At 49.5% G+C, this 23,983-nt stretch overlaps 2 protein-coding genes across 7 annotated transcripts in view; one reads left to right on the top strand and one right to left on the bottom strand.

Annotated features, from left to right (window-relative positions):
- Window positions 1–8,618, bottom strand: part of MYH10 (myosin heavy chain 10) — a 100,494-nt gene extending 91,876 nt beyond the window's left edge. Inside the window, exons 1-2 of the mRNA XM_071764489.1 lie at window positions 8,517–8,618; window positions 5,514–5,891 (exon numbers count right to left, since the gene is read on the bottom strand). Of these exons, the coding sequence (XP_071620590.1) occupies window positions 5,514–5,858 (345 nt within the window). The 5' untranslated portion in view covers window positions 5,859–5,891; window positions 8,517–8,618. The remainder of the gene's footprint in view (window positions 1–5,513; window positions 5,892–8,516) is intronic.
- LOC139805752 (uncharacterized) overlaps window positions 1–23,983 on the top strand; it is a 335,505-nt gene that overhangs the window by 232,387 nt on the left and 79,135 nt on the right. The window lies entirely within an intron of this gene.

The following is a 23,983-nucleotide window of genomic DNA, read 5'->3' as shown; positions in this document are numbered from 1 at the left end:
TTCTATTAATTTTAGCCCTTTAGACTGAACGAGGTCAGGAAGCAGCTAAGTGGGAACTGCAGTGGTTTCTGTGGGTACCTACAGATAATCAACTGCATGCAATTGGACTTCCTTCAGGAGAGCTGGGACTAGAACAGATGTGGTGACAGCAACAGTTTTTAAAATAGATTTTTATAAAGCCCACAGGATGTTTAATATCTTAGCTTTTACTGTAGCTGAATGTTTGAGTGAGCAAATGATTCCAGTCTGGGTATAGGGGTGGAAAATTTTGACAAGATAGATATTTACATTTATTAACAGAGTGCAGCAGGTAAATAAAAATGTTTAAAATATACTTTTAAAGGAATATGGAAGGGTCTTGCCATCACAAGAAATACTGACACAAAAGCAGAGCTTTAAATTGGTGGAAAAAGTGTCACCTAGCCTGACTCCAAAGTGTTACCAGCCATCAGTTTATTCATTCCAATTCCAGCCAGTGTCTGCTATATCAGGAACCAGTTGCCTTCCATTTAAGTAAAAATTAGATATTTACATATTTACATTCCTGATCTATGCAACTAGCTGGATTTTTATTAACTGAAGTGCTTTTAATATCACTTTCTTACAACTCCAAATTTTTAAGTCTACATAGAATGATACCTAATAACTCACTGAAACATTATTTAGAGTGCTCAGGAACACTCCTGGCCACTTTGCTTTTTGCAGGTCTTGAAGTGGTATAATGTATCTCAAACTTTAGCCAGAATTAAAACAAAAAAAGAGAATCATCTTGCAATGAAGTGAAAGAAAGGACTCTCAAACTGCACCTAACCAGCAACTCGCTCTCCCAAGCACAGAGAAAAAAAATGGTAAGACACAACTTAAATATTTTAAACAATACTGCCACAGTTTTTTTCCTTCAGATCAGCCATACGAGTTCAACTGGGCAGTAAACTTTGAGTAGAAGCTAATTTTGACCATGACTGGCATGCCTATATCTAAGCTTTCTGCATAGACACTGAGGAGAATACATTGTTGATGCTGAAGTGCAGGGAGATCAAGATGGAGAAAATGCCTCTTCCTACATCAGGAACTCATCTGCAGCTTTCAGACCTTAGTTGTAGCTCTTCATTAAAACACCCATGTGTTTCCCCTCCATATTGTCCAGTGCAGCACCTGTCCTCCTAGCAATTTCTTTTCAGACTAAATTTATTTATCTCCCCTCCCAGTCCCATCCCTTCCCACCAAAACCACAGACCCATTTCAAGAGCCTCCCTTTTTCCCAGGATTCCAACTGAAGGAGACAGCTCCACACACACCCCCAAAACAGCAAACTGACACCACCAACTTCTGAGCCATGAGCAAAACTGCTCCTGAACCTCTACAGCTGACAGCTCAGCAGTTCAAAAACCCAAGGCAGTGATTTCCTACATTCAGTGCCACACTGGTCCATGAAGAGTTTGGAAGCTGGTTCATGAGAAACCCTGAACCTCACAAAGCAGTGACAAGGAGAAGTACTGAAGCAGTAAATCTTGCCACAAGGCATTAAAGCAACAGTAGTTTTGAGAACTCAGCAGCATTCAGGGCTGATGGACCCCCGAACATCCACTCTTTCCAATGATGCTTCCATTTTATTGTCTGATGCAAAGATTATTTTTTTTTTCCCTCCCATGAAATCATATTGTGCTGACATGGCTTAAGCAAAAAATCAAAATCTAGGATTGATACCTAGAAGTCTTTTACAGTGAAATTTTATATGCAGGTGTTGTAAAACTGAAGATGTTTCCTCACTCAGGCTGCAGACCTTGGTGACCCAACACCAGTGACAACTAAACTCCTAAAGCAATGCCCTCAAAGCAATGCCCTCAAAGATGTCTTCAGCTCAGTTCACCGTGGTATAAAGTTATTCAAGAATCACCACAAAACCAGTCTGAGCAAAATTATGTTTATTCCAAGTCTTCAAAAGAACTTTAAGCCTTTTAGACAAAGGCTGGGTACCCCTCACAATGAACTACCTCCAGTTTCTCATCTCCAGGTATGAAGGATATTACTAATTACAAACTGCAGCAAAGTGTTAGAGCTGCTCACTCTAAGCAGAGCAGTGAATTTCTACATGAACCTGAAGAACTGACACTTCACATGCATTTGAGGTTACCAAGACCCATGAGAAGTTGCCACTATATCAAGACATAGGCCACCAATTTAGAGTGTTAATAACTCAAATGGCACATCCCTGCTCTAAGAAATGCTGATAGCCCATGGAAAGCACAAAAATCTAGAAAAGCTCAGCTACAAAACACCAGGAAGAGTGAAAATTCCTACCAAAGGTAGAAGTAATGGGGAAAAACCTGCTGTAGAAGGCTGCACCTTCACAGAACCAATATTTGGACCTGATGAACACCAAGCCACAAACAAGAGCAGAGACCATCTCAGGGACTGAGATTCCATAGGATCATGCTTAGTCATGGATGGGTTAAGGAAGAAAATCCAACTGCAAGAAGTCACTGATAATTTCACACATTCTCAGGAGTCAATGTAGATACACAGCATACAAAGATACTACAGCTCCTCTAGGAAAAAAAATGAACATATTCATCAGTTACACTCAAAATTGTTGTGCCAGAAATGGAATAGGTAATCTGAAAAAGTGGAACAAGAAGTGAAGTGATTTCATCTCCAAAGTAAAACACAGATCACTTTTTTTGATCACTCCAGTCATTCTTCCCAGCAGTTCTTATACAAGTTCTGCTCCTTTTCACCTTCTGTGCTGCCAAGAAAGGACCAGAAATAAAGACAGGAGCAAGCAGACATCACGCCCTGACAAGCCACTGGTCTTCCACGTTTGTGTTCATCTCCCACAGCATGGGAACTGCATCTCAGAGGACAAGATTGTGCCACTTGGCAGACATTAGAAATACTCAAAGTTCCAGAAACTCCTCACCATCCCTACTTAGATGCTACATGGAACTTTTCTTGATGAGATGAGCAAGAGCACCCAAGCCATGCCCACTGGCACTCGCAAGCTTTAGTCAGCCTTCCCTCTTCCTCCAGCAGTGTCACCACAAAGAGGGATATTATAAACTAATGAGGACCCACTGTCCAAATCCCTTAGCTTGTTTGTTTCCTTTCTAGGGCTGGGAAGGAAACATGTATCTATTTCAGTGGATAGCTTTTCATCTTCTGCTTCCTGGAAAGGCAACACTGCATGCAGCCTATTGTGAATTAAAGGAAACAAGAACAGATTCACCATCTCCACCTTGAGACCACTACTTGAGACCAACACTAAAATATAAGATTTTGCTTTGGTTATTATGAGACTACTATGTGGAAATCAAAACATACTTTTACCTGACTCTTGTCATGGCCAAACCACTACAACTGACTCCCCCAGCTTACTGAACTTTGCCTCTTCTCCTTTCCCCAAGCCCCCATCAGCAGGTTACACAGGCTCTGGGCTGTGCAGTCCACAGCACCCACAGTGCCACAGCCAAGAACTTTAAGAGATCTCCATCCCAGATCCCTACCACAGCTGCACCAAAAATCCCACCAGCTCAAGTTCTTACTGAAGTTTCTCTATGGCCTATTGACTTTCCTCAGCATTCAGCCTCTGCTACAACAGCTCTCACAACTGCTTTCTCCCTGGTGCTCCAAAAAAATAAGCTGAGTTTTAATTTCAAACCATAAGTCATTCTTACAGCTGCACAGAATTATTCTTGGTAACAGGAGGATCCTCCAGCAATGTCCTGGAACTCCAGCCTCCACTTAAGGCCAACAAATCCATTAGCTCCTTGATTCTAACCAACTTCTTCCAGCTTGGGGGCAGTGGAGGTAACATATTGCTCCAACAATCCTACCTGACAGCTGCATCTCACTGACAAAGGACCAAGTTTTAGTCTGCCTCAACAGTTAATGAAAAAAAGAAACAAAGCAGAAGCCATCCTTTTGGGAAGTAAAAAAAAAAAAAAAAACCACAACAACCCAAAAAAAAACCAACAAACAAAAACACAACAAGGTCACTGAAACTCCACAGAGATAAGAGCCTATCCCAAAGGGGACTTTTCTTAATTTGTCAGTCACCCAAAGTAAGACAGAACTGGATCAGCTGGGTATATTGAGGAGTGACAAGTTCCCACCACCATCCATGGATTTGCAACCACATTTTCTGCACAGAGTCCTTGGACTAGAGTTTGCTTTGACATTTAAGGCCTTCAGCTCCCAACCTTCACAATGAAATACAGTTATAATCACTCTAATGAATTTCCTAACAGCTAGAATTACGATTGATACATATGCTGAAAGCTCTTGACCTATCAACTTGTTTCCTTTTAATTTTCAATCCAGTCCTTACTAATTATCCAATTAGTTTACTTGTAAGCTTGCAGGAAGCATTCCAGAAGTATTATTTGCTGAGGCCTTGGTGGAAGGCCTTGGAAGGCTGAAAACCAAGAACCCACACAGGGAACTGACAAAGCAGCACAAACATGAAGAATATTTTGAAATGGCATATGATTTTTAGTAAGTTCAAACATTACCAAGAGACAAGGAAAAAAGGAAGCCACGTTAACATCTACATAAAAGGGAAAATGCACCAACCAACCAGCAGAGCTAAACAAAATTGATTTAAGCTTCAGAACAAGCACATTATTTTTTTTAAATGAGCCAAGCATTTAAGCAGATGTTCCAGTTCCTTTCAAGATAGAAAGTCACTTGTGCTCTTAATGAGACTCTGACTCAAGAAGTCACTATGTATTCAGTTTGCCAAAAGACAAGGACCTACTCTTAACTGCACAGACACTCATTTCACATTGGTGAAGGAAAGAAGGGAGTCAAAAGCAGCATCAATGGCACTGGGATTTCTAAGTCTCTATAGAAAGATAATGATACACCAGATGTTCCCATGAGTGCTTCAAAACTACTGAAAAAGAAAGCTTTATCTTATTGGTTTATTTTAAGTACTTCAACACATTCTTTCCTGGCCCACAAAGTTGATATTAGATTCCAAAAAGACATTTTGCATTCCTAGCACTCTCCAGTTTCAGCTTTTACATAATAGCACAGCCTCTTATTATCATTCTTAATGTGCAGCAAGTTAAAACAAGATACATGCTTATTCACATGAGCAATTAAACAACAGTAATTCAGCAAAGTTAGGTTTTGTAATCTCTCCTCAGCTCAAACGAGCCATTTGATACTATTCACTGTATCAGTTAAGCATGTCTGAGGCAAGTGCTCTAACAAGAGGCATGAGCTAAGCACCCTGAGTTGCCATTTAGCATTCTATTTTTGAAAGATACTTGCAGGATTATTTCCATAGGAGAATTTTTTTCTTATTTGTTTTATGACAACAGAGTTCTTGATCTGTACACAACATGGAAGGGCCCTGGACTCACCTAAATGCTAGGGACTCTGAGTATTTAGGCTGCTGAAATCAAAGCCAGGACCTGCTTCCAACATTTCAGATAAATAAAGGAAAAGGGAATCAGGTAATTTCAGCTGCATGAGCACCCATAATAAATTTAATAATTAGTACTTACATAGATGAGCCCAGAGTAATACCGATCCTTTAAATTATGCAATACTGAGGCTTCATTTAAACAGGTTAACTCTGCCATGTCTTCCACTTTAGAGAACTTGGGGGGATTCATCTTCTGAATATCATCTTTATTGACTAGTGCTTTCTTTCCATTCTCTGCCAGTTCGACCAACACTTCATCCCCTTTTTCCTCCTTGATGCTGGCTGCCTCAAAGCCATGGCGCTCCGAAGGAATCCACACCAACTTCTTAGCAGTCCAGTCAGCCTGAGTGGCAGGGTTATAGATCACAGCCCTATCCACAAAGAGGTATCTCTCTGGATCTTCCAGTCCAGATCTCTGTGCCATGGTAAGAAGTGAAGGTGTCCACTATCAGTTGCCCTATAAAACAGAAAGGAAAAAAAAAAAAAAGCAAAGAGTGTGATAACTACCATATCAGTATTGATTAAATTAATGTGGCACAGCAATGAAGTGATCTCCCAATAATTATCTGTATATTCCTTGATGAAGAAGCATTGTTAATTTCTTCCATAGTCTAAAGAAGTTGCTATCCAGAGGACCCCTATTCACACAGTGAATAAACCAACTGCCATGCAGAAGTTAAAATGCTTTCTCAGGTATAATTTCAGTCCCTGTACAGGGAAGCTCAGTATAAACTGGTTCTAATTGTGCACCAGACAGGGAGACATTGCAACAAATGCAAAAGCTACAAGCAGGAAAGAAGTCTTCAGTGTTTAAGTAAGGAAAATCAAATCTAACAAAAGCCTGCCAGTAAACTCAGCTTTGACTGAACACTGCAAAAAAATGATACAAAAACTATTAAAAAAAAATTTCAGTGGGTAGTCAGCTACAGTAACCAGAAGGCAGCAAGAATGTGTTTTAAGATGTCTTCAACTAGAGAGGACACCTTGAGACACATGGGGTTTCCAGAAGCCATTAGATGAGCTAAACCTTGCTCATATTCTCCCTGAAAACAGAAGGCTTTGCATTTCTCCAGCCTGCTTCTGTTTTCAGTCCTGAATGCTGACATTACCATACTCCAGAAAAATGTCTCCTGATCTCAAGTTTACCTTGAAGCTCAAGACACAGCAAGGACTGATGTTAGATTTTGCAACAGCTTCACAGGTAATTGGAAGTGGAAAGAAAAGCTGCTGACAAGAGGATTTCACCTGCTTGCCTCTACCTAAGAAAGGCCACTCCATCTTTAGCTGATACTACTGTCACACCCAGGGCTCCAGGAGCAAGCAGTTTCACCTGCAACTGCCCAAGGAGCAGCAACATCAAGCCTGACACCTAGAAATCACATCATTAAATACCTTGGGTTTTCCCACATTAGATCTCTTCTGCTGCAGAATGTTACATTAGCTAATGGCAGCCTCCTCCAGCAGGTAACCTAAAGGTTAGCTTCAAAAGCAAGGAAGGGTTTGCAAACTGTATTTGTCACCTTTCATACTCTGGTATGCACCCTCATGGAAGAAGTTCTGCAACACGCCCATGCAATTAAACCCAATAGTTGTGTCTCCATCTACACATGGACATTTCTACACTGACCAACTTTAATGTAGAGTAAGCATGAAGTCACTGAACCCTCCAGAGGTTTGAGCAGACCGTTTACTGCCCACAGTGTAATTCAAATTAAGAGGTGATGACTCAACATTTAAAGCATCCTCCGACAGAAAAATTCAGTGAAGAAAGAGGGAATGACTGAGGGGACACCCTAAGTGATAGCTCAATTCCTCAGCCAGGAAAATTAAGGTATTAGTCAAGGAATGCTACCTTTGGCTCAAGAAGCCCACGGATTTAATATCTGAGCCTCCCTCCCCAGTTCAGCAAGATCCAGTGGGCCAGACAGCATCTGAGGTCCCCACAAAGACCCGAAACACCACTGAAACACCCCTGAAACACCACTGCCACCCTCGTGTGCTCATGGATCTGGGTGTCAAGTCTCTGAGAGCTCCCTGGCCAGGTATGACAGACAGCCAAAGGCAGTGGTGATAAGCTGGGTCTCAGTTTTCCACGCCAAGACGCAGGGAAAATCTAGAGGCCAGATAAAATTCAGACGACAAAATTAATCGGGTGCTGTTCTCCAGTGGAATTAAAGGCTGACGACTGACAGGAAGGAATGGACAGACTTTATACCGGTTCCTGGGGAACAGACCTAACACCAGGGGATCACAAGAGAAGCTTCGGGGTCATTTTTCCACTCTGGCTTCTCATTCCACAGAGCTCACCACAAAAGCCCCTCTGCAGATGCACGGCAAGTTGCAGCTTACCCTACCCAAGGCTCCTCTGTTAACAATGGCATTCAAATGAAACACACAAATGAGCACATTTATCATGCAGGAATCCAGCGCTCCCAAAAGACGACTAGCGCAGGGAAAAAAAAAAAAAAAAAAGACCCTACACACGTTCTGTTCCTCTAAACAAAAGGGGGTCGGTTGGGAGAGCCCCGTCGGGAATGGGGAGTGGCATCCCCGGTGCAGCCCGGGCGTTTTCAAGGACAGGGGCAGCCCCAGGAGCCGCAGCAGCCGCACCGCCCCCGGGTGCCGAGGGCTGATGCTCGCCGCCGTCGCGCTGCGGAGCCCCTCTCGCCGGGCCGCAGGCCCCGCCGCCGCCCCAAGGACAAAGGAGGAGGCCGGGGCAGCTCGGCCCGCCGGGGTCCGGCCCCGGCCCCGCGCCCCCCGCACGGCCGCCGCCGCCGCCCCGCCCGCCCGCCCGGAGGCTGCGGGAAAGGGAGAAAATGGCCACCTTCCCCTCAGCGGTACCGCCGGCAGCGGCGGCGATGCGGCGGAGGGCAGGGCGGGCGGTGGGATGCGGCGGGACGGGCGGGCGGCGGGGCTCACACAAGGGGGTCTTTGTGTGCCGGGCCCGCCGCCCCCGCCCCACCCCCACGGCGGGCGGGCCCGGCCGAGCGCCCCCGGCGAACCAGCAGCAACCCCCAACCCATCGCAGCCCTGCCCTGCCCGGCCCGCCCCGGGAGCCCCCGGTCTCCGCCGCCCGCCTCACCCGTGTCGTGCCCGGCCGCCGCCGTGCCCCGCAGCTCACGCCGCCCGCCCGGCTCCTCAGCAGTGCCGCCGCTCCGCTCCGCCCCCCTCCCGCCGCGCTCCTTTAGCGCCACACCGAGCCCTCCACCCCCCGCCCGCCGCCGCCGCCCGCACCGCCCCCGCCGCCGCCGGATGCCGCCCTGCTATTGGACGGCTGACACGTCAATCCGCCGCCCCGCTCTCAGCCATTGGTTGGCGGCGCGGCCGCTCTCCGGCCACGGCCATAGCAACCTCCACACGCTACCCTCCAAACCCCGCCTCCCCGCTTCGCCCCGCCCCCTCATCGCTGATTGGCGGGATCCTCCCGCCAATCGGCCCGGAGCGCTGCTGTGATTGGGCGCCCGCCACGCCTGTCAGGGCGGGTCCCGCCCCGCGCTGCAGCACGCCCGGCAGGGGGGCGCGGACGCGCGCTCGGCGCTGCAGCGGGCGGTGCGCGCGGTGCTGCAGCGCGGGGCGGGCGCGCGCGTTTCCCCGCACTCACCGCAACCTCCCCTCCACCCGCACCCCGGCCCGAGGCCGCGCTCCCGGGTTTTGGGTCCAATAAAGGATTTTTCAGACCTGGGGCCGACTACAAGCGGCGTGAGAGATAACGGGGCAGCCGTTCCCCAGGCAGCGGGCACGGCTCTGCTGCGCGCCCCGGGGACCCGGGGTGGCCTCACGCTTCCCTCAGCCGTGCGGGGTGAGGCGGCGGGCGCCGGTTTGCAAGCCCGGGGCGGCACTTCGGTCCGGCTGAGAGGCACTCGGAGCCCATTCCCAAATTTCCAGTTGCAGAAGCTCCGTCGCAGCCGGAATTGCTTCCAGGGTTAATCCCCGTGACTGTTCAAACCCAAAACCCAGCCCCGCATCCAGCCGAGTGGCCCCGCGCTGGCTCCGCAGCCCCCTCAGCACCGCCCCTCAGGCCCCCGGCCCAGCTCCTCCTCACACGCGGGTTTTTCCCCTCCCTTAAACATCATCCCGAGGCGTTCTGCAGCCCTCGTCAGCACCTTTCCCGCATCGAGCATGTAGGCAGGAGGCTGCAGTGTGGAAAAAAAAAAAAAAAAAATGCTGCTTGCAGCATCTCCGAGAGCTGTGGGCTGACGTGGACTTTGAAAATCACGGCTGGGTGTGTTTTGGTTTGCAAAGCCCGGTGCGGGCTGCTGGCCCGCGGGCTCCCGCAGTGCTGCTGCTCCAACAGCCGTGGGGCACTGAGATGGAGAGCCTGGCCTTCCCCACCTTTATAATTAAATCTTTCCCGTGTTTGGCTCCCGAGCTCAGATCTGCTCAGGAATCAGACATCCAGCAGTATGGTGAGCTCTTGGCTCAGCCGTGGCTTGCTCCAGCCCAGCCCCGCATGCGTGCGGGTTGCTGAGAGCACCGAGAGTTCCCATCACCCAAGCTGCGGGTTTCGTTTCTCCGTCCAGACCGAAAGCAAATGAGATTCGAGCCCTTTGGGTGGAAGGACTTGGTATCGGGGCCTTCTGAGCAAGACTTCGAGCAGGGTGGGGAGCAGAGGGAAGGGGCAGGAAGCCTGGTGAGGGGTGAAGCCCCATCTCGGGATCCCGGGAAAAGCTGAGGGAAGGGGGTGTCAAGCAGCCCCTGAAGCCTGATGAGGGATGAAGCCCCATCTTGGGATCCCGGGAAGGGCTGGGGAGGGAGGGGGGTTCAAGCAGCCCCTGAAGCCTGGTGAGGGGTGAAGCCCCATCTTGGGATCCTGGGAAGGGCTGGGGGGGGGGGATGTCAAGCAGCCCCTGGACACAGGGGTAACGATGTCTCCCATTTCTATGGAGGATTCTAGGACTGCGTGGACGAAGAGAAGAGTTTCAAAGCAGCACCTGGCGTTTCGATACAACTTTGCACTTCTAAGGGGTTGCTCAGTTCAAAAAGGGGAGGCTATGAGTTAAACCATGGGGAACCGGGCTCCTGGCATGGAGCTGGGAATCACTGGGTCACCTCTGCTCATCCCTGCACGCAGATCCCTTCATACGCAACTCCTGGCACTTGGATTTATATGAAAGTCTCCTTCTTAATTACCATTTCAGTGGGAGGTCTCGTACATCCTGTTTTACCAAAAAATAAGGGTGTTGACTCCCAAGCACAGGTAGATGAAAGCCAAGAGGCTGAACTGGTAACTCCCCAGCTGTTTTTCGCTTTGCAAGGACTGCCACTCCCAGGGCTGGGGTGGCTGAGCTGCATGGCTTGGGGTTGCTTAAATCCAGGCATCCAGCCTGCCACAGCTCCCAGAATTTACAGTTTTCCTTTGTTCAGCCCAGAGGTCTCCATGAGATGCTCAGCCAGTGGTGCCAACCTGCCAGTTCTGCCAGGGATTTGAGAGAGAGCAGCCTGAGGAATATTTTTCTCCCTTTGGAAAAAAAAAAAAAAAACAAAACACGTGCTCGAAGAGACAGTTACAGTCAGCCCTTGGGGCAGCTGAGGCCTCAGGATAGTGAAGCACCTGCACCCCAAAGCCTTCATGCTCTGGGTCAGCACATCCAGGTCACCCTGCTTTGGGCTTCAGTGACAAAACTGCCACTTTTAGGTATGCAGCATCTTTTAAAGGAAAAATAGAAGCATCACACAGAAAACATTATTCTGGAGATAAGCTGTTTGAAGAGTTGGGTTTCTTTTAGAAAATTATGTCCATGGAAAATCTTTGAGGATCCTGTAGATGCCATGTGGAGTGTGTCAGGGTTATAGCATTGAGTTACTATTTTTATTATACAATTATTTTTATCCAGGACAGTGTTAGGAAGGAATTCCCCAAATCAGCTCAATGTCTTTGACCCATAGAGGGAAAGACAACATCTCTATCTTCCCCAGGAGACTTGAAAGAGCAGAGGCTGAAAAGGGCAGAAAAAGCATCTTTCATAAAGGATTTTTATTTTAAGTAGAAATTCAGATTCAGCTGGTGCCTAATCCTAAAATTGTTTCCCTACCTTTCAAAAGAAGGCTAATGATACCATGGCTGCTCAGGCACAGATGTGCTTAAGGCAAACTGTGTCCCATGGGTGTTTCCAGAGCTGGAACCCAAGTAGGTAAATAAGAACGACTTAGGTTTGACTTTTGTAAAACAATGTAGAGGATTTAGGCAAAAAATGCTCATTTCATTTGTAATTTAGAGGTCTTTCTCCTGGTGGCATGTATTGGAAAGCTCATTTCCATTCTAGGTGATGTGTGCCTCCAGCCTCAGTCTTCTCTGGACATTGCTGGGGAGAATCAGCTACAAGGACAAAACACACAACTGATATCCAACAGGTCTTTGTCCTGTCCCATGTCCCTACCAGCATCCAAAATAAGCCAAACAACCCTCATTCCTTGATTATTTGACACCTTTTCTTCCTGCAGAGACTGATGTCCTCCCTCCCTGCCCTGCTTCCTGACTGCAGCAGGGGTTGGGCACATCTAACCCGGTCTGGCCTCCCCCAGGAGACTCTGCAAAGCAGAACATCTGAGCATCTTTCTGAATCAGATTTTTTTGTATGTGAGTCCAAGTATTGAACAATACTGAGCCAGCGTTCAGAAGAAAATGCAACGAAATGCAAGAGCTGCACACTGTGCAGGGGGGGTGACAAGAGGACACAGGAGTAAAATCCATGTGGATTTGGTTTCCAGTTCAAACACTGACTTGCTGCAGCTTTGGGTACCTTCCCCATCCTCTGCAGAGGGAAGGGGCTTCATTGTGCCCATTTGCCATGTCAGAGATGAGATGCCACTGGATCTATAATGTGCTTTTACACCTTCAGAAGGAAGGTGTGAGGAGCAGGCAGAATTGCTCATGTAAAAACTACCTGCTTTGTTGCATGGGATCAAAACGCAGAGCAGCGTAGGAATAAAAGAAAAATTATTCCACAATAAAATTACTTCATGGTTAACATTTCTCTGGGAGAAGCTTGAAAGGAATTGAAATTCAAGCCTCATGCTTAACACCTGAGTTTCAAAGCTTTCCAAGATGTAATAAATTACAGTAAGATGAGGTTACACTTATTTCTTGACACATGCTGTCCTCCAGGACCACGCCATTTATTTTATCCTGTATGTCAGTAGGAAACCTTTTGAAACAGGAGGTGTTCTCAAAGGCACAAGGCACAGGGATCACCACCAAATATGAGCTTCATTGTTTCACCCATCAGACATTTTACTCCTGGATAGTTTAAAAAGTTAACTAAATCAGGAATGGAAAGTCTGCTTCCCACTCACAAAAGGGGATTGCACAATAATTGGTTGGACAAGCTGCTGTGAACCTGATGTCACATCAGCAAAAATAGCCACCTCTGCAGCAAATGAATCAAGATCTGAGCAGCAGAGTGAAAGATTTGCATTCCTTCCCAGCAAGCCTCCAACAACCATGTGGCCATCTTCTAGCAAGTTGTGCTGGAAGCCAAAATACCCCAGAGAACAGCTTGAGCCTCTTTGAACGTGAAGAGCTGAAGCAGAGGACACACCTTGGATCATCCTGCTCCAATCATGCTACAAGGGAGACCCAGACAGGCACCAGGGACCTGTACTTACTCTCTCGCTCCTTGCTCTCTCCCTTCCTTCCCCTTTCCTCAGTCCTTGGGGATGAGGATTCCTCAATCCACCAGGAAGGAGCAGAGCCTGGGAAGGCAGAACAGGATTTTTGCAGTCATGCCTTCCACCCTCCTCACAAGGGTTTGGCATGTGTTTCTCTTCCCTCGAGGAAAAGGAGGGCTCATTCACAAGTCTCTGCTTCAAAACAGCCAGAAATCCGAGCTTGCCTTTTCACCTGGAAGCAGGAACTTGTCTGGGAGATCTCACTCACCACACCCTGGGATCTGAAATTGTCCCCAGGAAAACCACGTGTGGCAAGTTTGGGGGAGCTGCCCTTTTACTTCTTGCTAGCTGGAAGCTTGCAATTCCCCAGGCTGGATTCTCATCCCAGTTACAGCAGTTTGTGCTTCAGAAGCACATCTCACTTGCAGGACTCTTTTTAATGGAAAGGGATTTATCCACTGTATAGTAGAAAGGCTAGAGGACAAATTTCTTAGGTTTCATAGCATCAGAGCATCATTGAAGCTGGAATGGACCTCAGGAGATCATCTAGTTCAACCTAGATCTTTCAGACTTAAAAAGAAAATCAAGAAAAAGGTGGAGGTTTCCTGTGGAATCACTCGCAAAGGATGAATTTCCCTGGGGATCTCTGCCCCATTATGAACCGACCTTTACTCAGCACAACTGCAAGATTAGGTGCTCGGATGCCAGCAGGATGAGCACATCACACATGCCTCTCCTGATGGGGAAAAGTCTCCTCCTCACATTGTGGATGTGGGGTTTATTTATAGCCTGTTTTCTCATGCCCTCACCCCATTTCTCGTCAGCAGGGCTCAGGCATCAGCCCTGACACTGAACCCACCGCGTTTTCCCAGGCTGGAATCCCTGTTCTGATACCTGAAAATCCCTGAAAGCCCTCACTTGCCTTCCCCTGCCCCTCTGCCTACACTTCTGGGGCTCATAGAATTTTGATTCTTTGTTTTCTGATTTAAACTAAATGCCCCATTTATAGCCGGGCAAATGCAGCAGGGTTTGGTTTTTTGTTTTTGCTTTGTGGGGTTGGTTTTTTTTGGTTGGTTGTGCCTGGGGTTTTTTGAGGTTTGTTATATACAAATATGAAAGAGATGTCAAGGAAAATTAATCCCCTGCATGGCCCAGGGTTGGGGCTGGCTGTGTGCTGGAGGGGCTGGGAAGAAATCAAAGGGCTGCTCCTGGAAGAGGTCACTGCTCCAAAGCCCCAGAGTGGAAGAGCTCAGCTCTCATCATAGCTGGGGAGTGGGTAGGGGACAACTCCCCAGGGTTAGGGTTAGAGTTAGGGTCAGAGACTCATTTCTGGCAGAGCTTTAACAAAAGCTGACCATTTTTTACCCAATTAAAAGACGAGAAAAGAAGAACCAGTGCCGCAATTCACCATCAGGGTTTATTCAGCACTCTGTATGGAAGCTCTGGCCATGCCTGTTGGGCGTTTTCTGTAGGGCTGGGGAATGTGCCAGGGCCGTGCCAGGGTGCTGGGACTTTGAGAATTGAAGGGACACTGGGGCCAGGGCTGCACCAGGTGCCCAAGGCTGGAGCAGGATGGGACCTGTGCTGGAAACCAAGCCTGTCCCTGTGCATCCCAGCTGCCTCTCCCCTGCCCCTGGGGGCTCTTCGAACACCCTAATGCACCACAGAGGAGAAAAACACTTCAAGACCCACTTGAAGGAGCAAAGGGCCAAAAACTGAGCTGAGGATGCCATCCCACAGACCACAGGGGAGAAACTTCCCACTAAGAGCAGAGATCTGATGGCTGCTGGGGTGCCTTGGGAGCCTAGGGCACATTTTTAAAGACAAATAATGTGTTTGGGATGTCTGCCTGCCTTGTGAGAAGGGGTGAGCTCCTCAGGGTCCACCCGAGGAAGGCAGGGACATGTCCCAGCAGGTCCCAGCATCCTGCCAGCAGCCTCCAGGGCTAGCAGCACCTTCAGCTTCTTCAAACTTGACCCCGAGAACTTGTGTCTGCTTAGAAAACCACAGAAAAGCATTCCCAGCTCCTGCCTCATGTTTGGACATGGGGCAGAGGTGCTGCCAGCTCTCCTGAAGCCTTCACCTGTGTGTCTGCAGGGCCAGGCCATGGCTCTGCACCCTCTGACCACCTCCAGTCCCCTGTGAGTGGCAAGCAGCAGCCTGCAGGCTTTGCCCTGGCAATTTTGGTGTGCCAGGGATTTTCCCAGCTTCGGTTGGAGCCTCCCGGGAGGCTCCGTGCAGTCTTTAATTGGAGCTGATTTACAGCGTTTTGACTGCAGGAGACAGGCAGCAGTTGGCACTGCAGGCAGCTTTAATATTACTTTTGCTTTTTGTTCTTGAATCATGGGCCTGGAAAGCAATCTCAGGGCTTTTCATAGCCTGGCACCACGGCCCCTCTCTGGGCTCTTAATAAATCTCTCCATCTGGGCCATCTGACCTCCCAGTGCACCCCAACACTGGGATGTGAGTGTGTCCAAGGCAGGCAGGGCAGGGAGTCACTGGTCCTGCTCAGCAGCTCCAGCAGCACCCCCACTCTGCAACCACTGAGAGCTCTGGTGGCTTTACTGGCTGGTAATGCTGGCCTTGAGGTTTTCACCTGAAAGTTTTTGCTGGGGATGTGCAAGTGCTTTTCCCAGGGTGTAAAATGCAGCTTCTGCCGTGGAACAGGAGGTACAGTCCAGCCTTGAACCTGCTGCCTGCCTCAGGAATGTCCCAGTCACCCCCCAGCTCAGAGGCTGGGCCAGACGAGGATGTCCCAGCCACTCTCATCCTTCCGTGACCAGCAGAGACTGTAACAGACCCAGGGGCTGTAGGATTTGTCTTCTGCTGCAGCTCACCCTTTCCATTCATGCTTCTTGGTCTCAAAGGCATGAAGGTTCTGTGTCCTGGTCCAGTTCCCCACTATGCAAGTGACATGACAGTGTGCCTAGAAGGGAGAGGGTGCTCCTCTGTTATCAGTTATCATGCACACTTTGTTATCTCATATTACATTCCAAGTAGCCAGCTGCTCTTCACAGACCTTCTCCCTGCCTATTGATCTTTGACTTGAAAGCAGAAGGGTCAGGCCTTGTGGACACCAGCTTACTGACACAGGTTAAAGGCCAGCTGGAAAAACCCACACCCCTAGAAACCCAGAGTCCAGTGTGTACAGGCTGGGACATAAATCATACCTGGGGGATGTTCCTGTGAGGGGAAGCAGTCACTGATCCTCCCATCACATCCATATGCCAGGTCCCCTGGGGGAGGCTGAGCAGGGAGCTCCCTGGATGTCAGCCCCCAGCCACTATCTAATTCCATTTAATTCAATCCAATTTAATGATTGACTGAGCACTGGTGGTTTCATTAACAAGCCAATACTCAGCTATCAGCTGGTCATTGAGTTTGTAAGTCATGTGTGCCCTGGGCTGGGAAGAGGGGAATTGATTACTGCTGGGTCCCAGCAAACCAGCTCCCTGAGCAGGGTGAGGATGAGAGGAGTGAGGACGAGCAGGGTGAGGATGAGAAGAGTGAGGATGAGCAGGGTGAGGATGAGCAGGGTGAGGATGAGAGGAGTGAAGATGAGAAGGGTGAGGATAAGAAGGGTGAGGATGAGAAGGGTGAGAATTAGAAGAGTGAGGATGAAAAGGGTGAGGATGAGAGGGGTGAGGATGAGAGGGGTGAGGATGAGAGGGGTGAGGATGAGAGGGGTGAGGATGAGCAGGGTGAGGAGGAGTTAACCCCTGGCACAGCCCACAAGGCACATCAGCACTATGAGATTTTGCTCCTTCATTAGGTAGGCACCAGCACTGATGCCAAAGGGAAACTGAGCTCACCCGTCCCTGTTGCTCACTTCTTCATGGAACTGGTGCTGGTTTGAGCACTGGGAGCCCACCAACAGCATCTGGTCCCCTGCAGGCACTGTGCTGTGCTGCTGTAGCTTGCCCCCAGCTCACAGCCCCAAAGTGGGGATGAGGCAGCATTCCTGTTTCCCACCTGGGTGTGAGTGCAGCTCATGTCAGGGCTATAGGGAAAGGGTATAGGACCAACACTCCTCAATTATTGCTCCCAGGCAGAAGAGGGCCAAGCACCACAGTGAAGATGCTTGGTAGAGCTTTAGGATGAAGAAAAAGGCAATTTGCAAATGGTGCAATGATTTGGGGTTTAATTGGACTTGTGCATTTTCTCACCTGCTTAAGATTGATGAGATTGATCTGAGCCTCTGAAAAGGCTGTTTGTGAAACAAACAAGCAGGCTGTTAATTATCCTAGATGTTCACCTTGGTCTTTGTTGACTTTGGTGACTGGATGGCACCTGGGAGGTCTGCTCCTGCTAAAGGATGAACCCATTGGGTTCAGTTAGCCAGGTGCAGCTCCTGGTGCAGGTATTCCCACAGCAGCCTAAGGATGGTTGTAGCCACCTTCCCTTAACCATCTGCAGCCTTTCTGAGGAGAGTCCACCCAGCCCAGCTGCAGCAGCTTGGTGAACCTCTCCAAAAATGAGCTGAAGATGAAATGAAGATGCAGCTGCTGCAGCCTCCCCCACCTCTGCTGAAAGACCTGGGTGCTGAATATTTAACAGAGGCTCTGCCTTCACCTACCTTCACACCTGGGGGTTTAAAGTGGCTGAAATTAACATCTCCTTTAGGAGCTCAAATTTGTATCATTAGCTTATTTATTTATAATTTCTCTAGTTGTAATTTTATATGTGCTGTTACTCGAACACCAGCAGATCTCAGCGCTGGGTGGAAACTAAACCTTATCATGGCATACGTAAAATACCCTCTTTTTTTATTAATTTTGTATTATTATTGTTATTTTCACTTGAACAGCCTCTGCAGGTACTGCTGTGCCTCCAGGGCAGAGAGTCAAGGGTATTTTCAATGTAAAATCATGTTAAAAAAAAAGCATAGAGGGGGAGTGCTCATCCAGGGATGGTGTTTAAATAGTGCTGAGCAACGATGGTTTTGCATGGTGCAAAGAACACCAGAGGAGATGAAAGGGCACAGAGGAGATCAACAGAGCTTCAAGTTGAAGGAAATCCCCTCATTTCAGCCCTGCAGCAGGGAAATGAGGAATCCCCAGTGCTAAATACTGCTGCATTAGCTGGGGGAATGGCATGACCCTGGCAAGGGAGGGGAGGAGGAACCAAACCACTGTTTCAGGGTGTGTTAAAGCCCCTGCCATCCCCAGCCTGAGCTCTCCTGGGATAACCATGTCATGGATAACATGGATAACAGCCATGCAATTACCAGAGCTGTTTCCAGCAGCAGCCACCCATGCTGCAGGGGCCAGGGCTATTGATTTGCAATGGGAGCTGCAGCCAGTGGGAGGGTATAATATACATATCTGTGTCAGGAATTTTATTTTTCCATGGGACATTTTTCCTTCCCTCCTCCCAGTTCCATTTCAGCTTTTTCTGTCGGGGTCCCCAGCCCAAAGCACATGGGACCTGTAAGGAGTTAGGGCTGAATTCCTGCCAGCCCTTCTGGTAATGTTTAAAGAGGAGGCTGAGAGCTGAGAGCCCCCCAGTGCTTGACAGGAGCACGGAGATTGCAGGATGTCTGGGAGACAAACCCACCCCAGATGGGATCACAACCTTCCATCCATGGTAGCCAAAGGACTCCACAAAGCTTAGAAGAGGAAATGCAATTTTTTTCTTTCTAACATTTAAAAATGTGCTTACTTGCAGGCATCTGGTGGAGAGAGAGAGTTCAAATCCTCCTGTGTGTTTCTTTTTTTTTTTTTTTTTTTTTTTTTTTTTTAGTGAGTAAACAACCCTTTTCTGGAAAGCCTGGTGTAGCCCCAAGCTGGCTGTGGCTGGGCCTGTTCAAGCAGAAGATGGTTCCACAGCTCTGTGTTCCCAGCCCAGGTTTTCCAAAGAAGAAAGCTGGAAGTGTAGAAGTGCTGCAGGAGAGGGAGTTTCCAGCAGCTCCCCCAGGCCAGGTCCACATGGGGACCCCTGTCTGGAGCTGCTGTAGCCAAACCTGGCCAGGTGCCCCATGAACACCTTTGCAAACCCCTCAGTCCCCTGAGGTTTGGGCAGCTGGGAAGAAGCCAGAATGACTTTTAGGGAAGTTAGGGAATGGCAGAATAAATTCCCACTTGGGCCCCTGCCTTGAAATCAGGGCCTGGGGGGCTCAGCACTGCTCCCAGGCATGGGGTGTAAAGAAGGAACCCCCAGGGCAGGCTGTGGGGACTCTTCACATCCCTGCAACTCCTCGGGGAGAAACCCTGGGTTTTTTTGGGTCAGGGCTCAGCCTTCCACTATAGCCCATGTCCAGACCACCACCATGGTCACAGCATCACTGGATCTAAGCAGCAGACACTGGTGTGGCTGCTGTGGTTCCTTTCCTGCCCTGTTTTCCCCCACTTTCCCTGCAGGAATTTTTCTCTGCCTGCTCCTGTGCCCCCTGTGCAGGGAGTGTGAAGGCAACAGCAGCAGCACAATTCACCATCTCTGTGCAATAGTGAGAAAAGCTTCTCCTGGGTAAACTGAAGGTTATCCAGCACTTAGCATAAGGTTCCCTCACATCTCCCTAAGCAGGGGAGCACCTACTTACCCTTTTTTTGTGCCCCAGCAAAGGCACCTGCTCTGCTATGGACTGGGCATCTCCTCCTCTTGGACACTGGGGACACTGGGGACACTGGGACCCCAGGAAGCCTGTTCAGCAGCACCTGGATGCCCATGAGCTACCTCTGTGTCTCACACCTCCTCCCCCAGCCTTTCTTCCCAGGAATGCTGTGAATGCAAAAAGCTGACAGCTGCCCAAACCAGCTTTTACCCTTATATAGTATCTGCTTACACTCTTCCCTCCTGAAAGCCAGGCTGGAAAAGCCTGATGACAGTGTGGGAAGATAAAGGGCTGCTTAGAGAGCGGGGATAAATATTTGTCATTTTCCATCACTTTGTAGGAGCAGGCATCCAGGATCACAAGCAACCTGCAATTAAGCCGGATTCCAATCTGATTAACAGCAGCTCTGATGACTTAACCCTTGTGTGCCCACCCCCCTGCTGAGCCAGCAGGGTCCCACCAGCATCAGAGGGGTTAACACTGGTACATCCAGAGAGCAAACTGTCACCAGGGATTAATTGCAATCAGCAGGCTTAGTGGGGTGCTCCTCTGGCAGCAAGGACTGGAGGCAAACAGTGGGTGACAGCTGGAAGTGGGGAGATGTCCTTGAGCAAAGCCTCTTTGCACGTGCTTTGCACACAGAATCATCAAATCATTTGGGTTGGAAAAGACCCCTAAGGTCAGCAAGTCCAACTGCTCACCCAGCACTGCCCCGTGTCCCTCAGCACCACATCTGCATCCTCCTGAAATCCCTCCAAAGAGAGGGACCCCACTCCTGCCCTGGGCAGCCTGACAATCCTTTTGGGGAAGAAATTGTTCCTAATACCCAATCTAAACCTCCCCTGGTGCAACTGAGGGCTGTTTCCTCTTGTCCTGTCACTTGTAACTTGGGAGCAGAGCCCCCACCTCACTACTCTTCAGTCTTGACTGATCCCTTTCCTCCTGGCATCACTTCCAGGGGCACTGATGGGTGTTGGAAGTGCCTCCCAACAAGCACCCAGCAGTAGTCCTGCAGCAGACCCCACTTGCCCACACACTCACCCCAGCTCGTTTGCTTGCCCCGTGTCCCTGGAGCCTGGGCACAGGGACCCTCACAGTCCCTCAGCCCTGTCAGCATGGGGACCTGGGCTGGAAAGTCCTCTGCCTGGCCAGCCCTGTGGAACTGCTCCAGTCTCTCCAACATGGGCTGTTTGGCCCCAGTTGCCACTGGTGTTTACTGGACTGGTCCCCACTTTGCCAACACTGATGTGTCCAGATGTGTCCCTACAGCAGGAACATTTGTCCCCATGCTGAGCAGCATTCCTGGCTGGAAAGTGTACAGGAAAGGGCATGGACCCCACCGTGTCTCTCTGACAACTCCAACAGGTCATTCACATTTCCACCTCTTCCCTTGATAGGCATAAAAATTGAATTTCTTCTTTTTTTTTGGTCCCCTGGATCTCTGGTTCTCCAACCCACCCACTCTCCTGCCTAAGAATAACCAAACCCCCCGGGTGTAGTGGGAGGGATGGGTGTAAGCAGTCTGGGGCACACAGGACTGGGTGTAAACGTCTTGTTAATTCACTGTCACCTCTCCCCCCTTCCTTTGCTTTGCTGGAGGAGCTCATCAGCAGTGGCAGAGGAATGATACACCCCTTTGGGCTGGATAAGACCTAACCCACTGCTAATGACTGCTCCATTTCTCCCCTCCCTGGTTTCACTACAGGTGTTTTGTGCCTGATTTCTGCATTCCTGACATGCCTGGAATTCCCTGATGCTTAACCTCAGCTCCTAATTTCCTGGATTTATAACATATGGGTTTAGAGTTAATAGCAGTGACCCTGTAATAATATTCACCCCAAACTACTGATATTTGAGATCCCCTGGCCCTCCAGCTTAATACCACTTCTTGCATGTAATGTATCTATCTGCTGGGCCTGTCAAAGCAGCCTCAGGAGTTTCAGCTCTGTTTCTGTTTTAATTCATCTGATATTCCAGGCTGAGGTAGCACTGAGCATCCTGGCTGTGATCAGAAATTCTCCCTCTCACACACACTTGCTCTGCAATTCCTTGGGATGCAAAACTGAAATCTGAGAATTGCAGGTTGGTTTGGGTTGGAATGGACCTTAAAGCTCACCCAGTGCCACCCCTGCCATGGTCAGGGACACCTCCCCCAGCCCAGGGTGCTCCAAGCCCCATCCAACCTGGGCTGGGACACTGCCAGGGATGGGGCAGCCACAGCTTCTCTGGGCAACCTGGGACAGGAGCTCAGCACCATCACACCAAAGAATTTCTTCCTAGAATCTCACCTAAACCTCCCCTCTTCCAGTTTAAAGCCACTACCCCTCATCCTATTGCTACATCCCTGTCTGAACCCATCTGAGCACCCCAGCTCACCCAGCTCTCCAACCTCTCATCCCCTGCCCACCAGCTCTCCCACATTAGCATCCTGCATCTTCTGGGGACTCCTTGGCAAGAGCACAATTCTGCATCTCTTCTGCCTTTTCCTGGGCTGGGCCAACTCTCAGCCATCAGCTCTTCTCTTCCCTGCACTGAAGAAGTCCCTTAATTTTTTTTTAAGCTGCTGAGCTGTGGCTCCTCTACCTGAGAGACAAAGGGGTGTAGGGACCACACGGTGAGTGGGTGTAAAGCAGAGGATGCTCCAGAAGATGCTCTGGAGGACCTCACTATACACCAGCTGAAAAACTGGCCTCTGCTACTTGAGAAGTTTGTGGTTCCTGGTCATAGCTATAGGGCAAGTTCTGAAAAGCAGAAAGGCCCTTGAGGGCAAATACCCATGTGTGTGTTTTCCAGTGTGGTTCAGCTCCCATACTGGTCCGGGCAGAGGGCCTGGTGGCTCCTCACTGGCTCGGTGCCCATGGAAGATGGAGGAGGTGGTGATGGTGGTGCTGGGAAGGCTGTTTTGGCTGGCATGAAACTGCACTTCACCCCTGGGATGGGACCACAGGGCCGAGTCTCGATGTATCCCATAGCAGGAGTGACTGCCCCAGGGTTCAGCTGGGTGGAAACCCAATGGGATAGAGCCTGGGACTGAGTCAGAGTGTGGTGTTCCCTGCCCCTGCTGCACCAGCACTTTCCTATCAGCCCCAGCATCACTTCAGCTCGGAGGGAGCTGCTGGAGATAAGCACTGAGCAAGCCTGAGCAGCCACCCCTGAGCTGGCAGCGTGGGCAGCTCTGCTCCCTGACCTGCTGTGGGATGCTTCTCACCCAGGATCTGCTGGGGTGTCCCAGGAGAGGAGGAGGAGGAGGATGTGTGGGTGTGCAGTACCAGCAGAAATGTACAGGACCCACCCTGGGGACTCACAGCCACTGCCTGGGAGCCCAGGGGTGTGTGAGGAGGAGGAGGAGGGGTTGCAGTGTAATCTCCACCTCAAACACCTCCATTGCCACCATCACCTGCAGACAGCCCCCCAAGGCCTCCTGTGGGCTCTGCATGTGGCCAAAGGGTCTTTAGAGAGGCTCTGAGGAGGCTGAGGGGCAGCTGGGACTGGGGAGGGGAAGGGTCATGTCCCCCCGGCCCAACTGGGGCCATTTCCCAGATGTTTCTGGTGCCTCTCACAGGCCACAGCCACTTCTCTTGCCCCCAAAAGCCTTCCCTGGGATATGGTCCCCATGCACACCTAGCCCTGAGGACTGGGCTCTCAGGGGGCTGCCCCCAGCTTGTGGTGACCCTGGGGCTTTGGAAATCCCTCTCCCATCCCATCTCCAGGCACAGCCTTTGGGGTGGCAGGTACTGAGGTGCTGATGGTTGCTGAGCAGGGAGTGCCCCATCTCATGCCTCCTGTTTGAGTGGGTTGATCTTTTGATTTCTCCCTTTCTTTGCCATCCCCCATGACCACATCATTTTCTCTTTCTGAAGACTCCTTTAGGAAGTGAAGAGGATTTCAAGAGAAATCCAGCAGAAACTGTGGGTGTGAGTGACCAGGGTGTGAGTGAAGAGGAAGATCAAGGTAGGCAGACACAGCTTGTCCCTCAGATCCTCTTCTACCCTGCAGATTCTTTGGGCATGAAAGGAAGAGTATGTAGTGGTTATGGGGGTGTAGGAATGATGGTTGAAGGTCCTTCCCAACCATGATGATTTTATGATTTTCTGAGCCTGATGTCACTTGTTGATTTAGCAAATATCAATAGATCTCTTTTCCAAGCATTTATTCAGTGTTTCCTTGAACCTGTGAAAACCTTCTGTAGTCAGATCTTTGACAAGGAGTTCCCCTGCTCCACCAGCCTTCATGAGATGAACCACCCCTTCATTTGGCCTATGTTTGGCTTCTCTTAGCTCTGTCTGATGTCCCCAAGCTTGGACAATGAGGTGGGGATGAACAAAAAATTTTTAGGGTGATCTCTGAGTTCTCCAGACCCCTGAGCCACCTCTGCTCCAGGCTGCATAGCT

Source organism: Heliangelus exortis, chromosome 20, assembly GCF_036169615.1.
Source record: "Heliangelus exortis chromosome 20, bHelExo1.hap1, whole genome shotgun sequence".
NCBI lineage: Eukaryota > Metazoa > Chordata > Aves > Apodiformes > Trochilidae > Heliangelus > Heliangelus exortis.
This window is presented reverse-complemented; position numbering and strand designations above follow the sequence as displayed.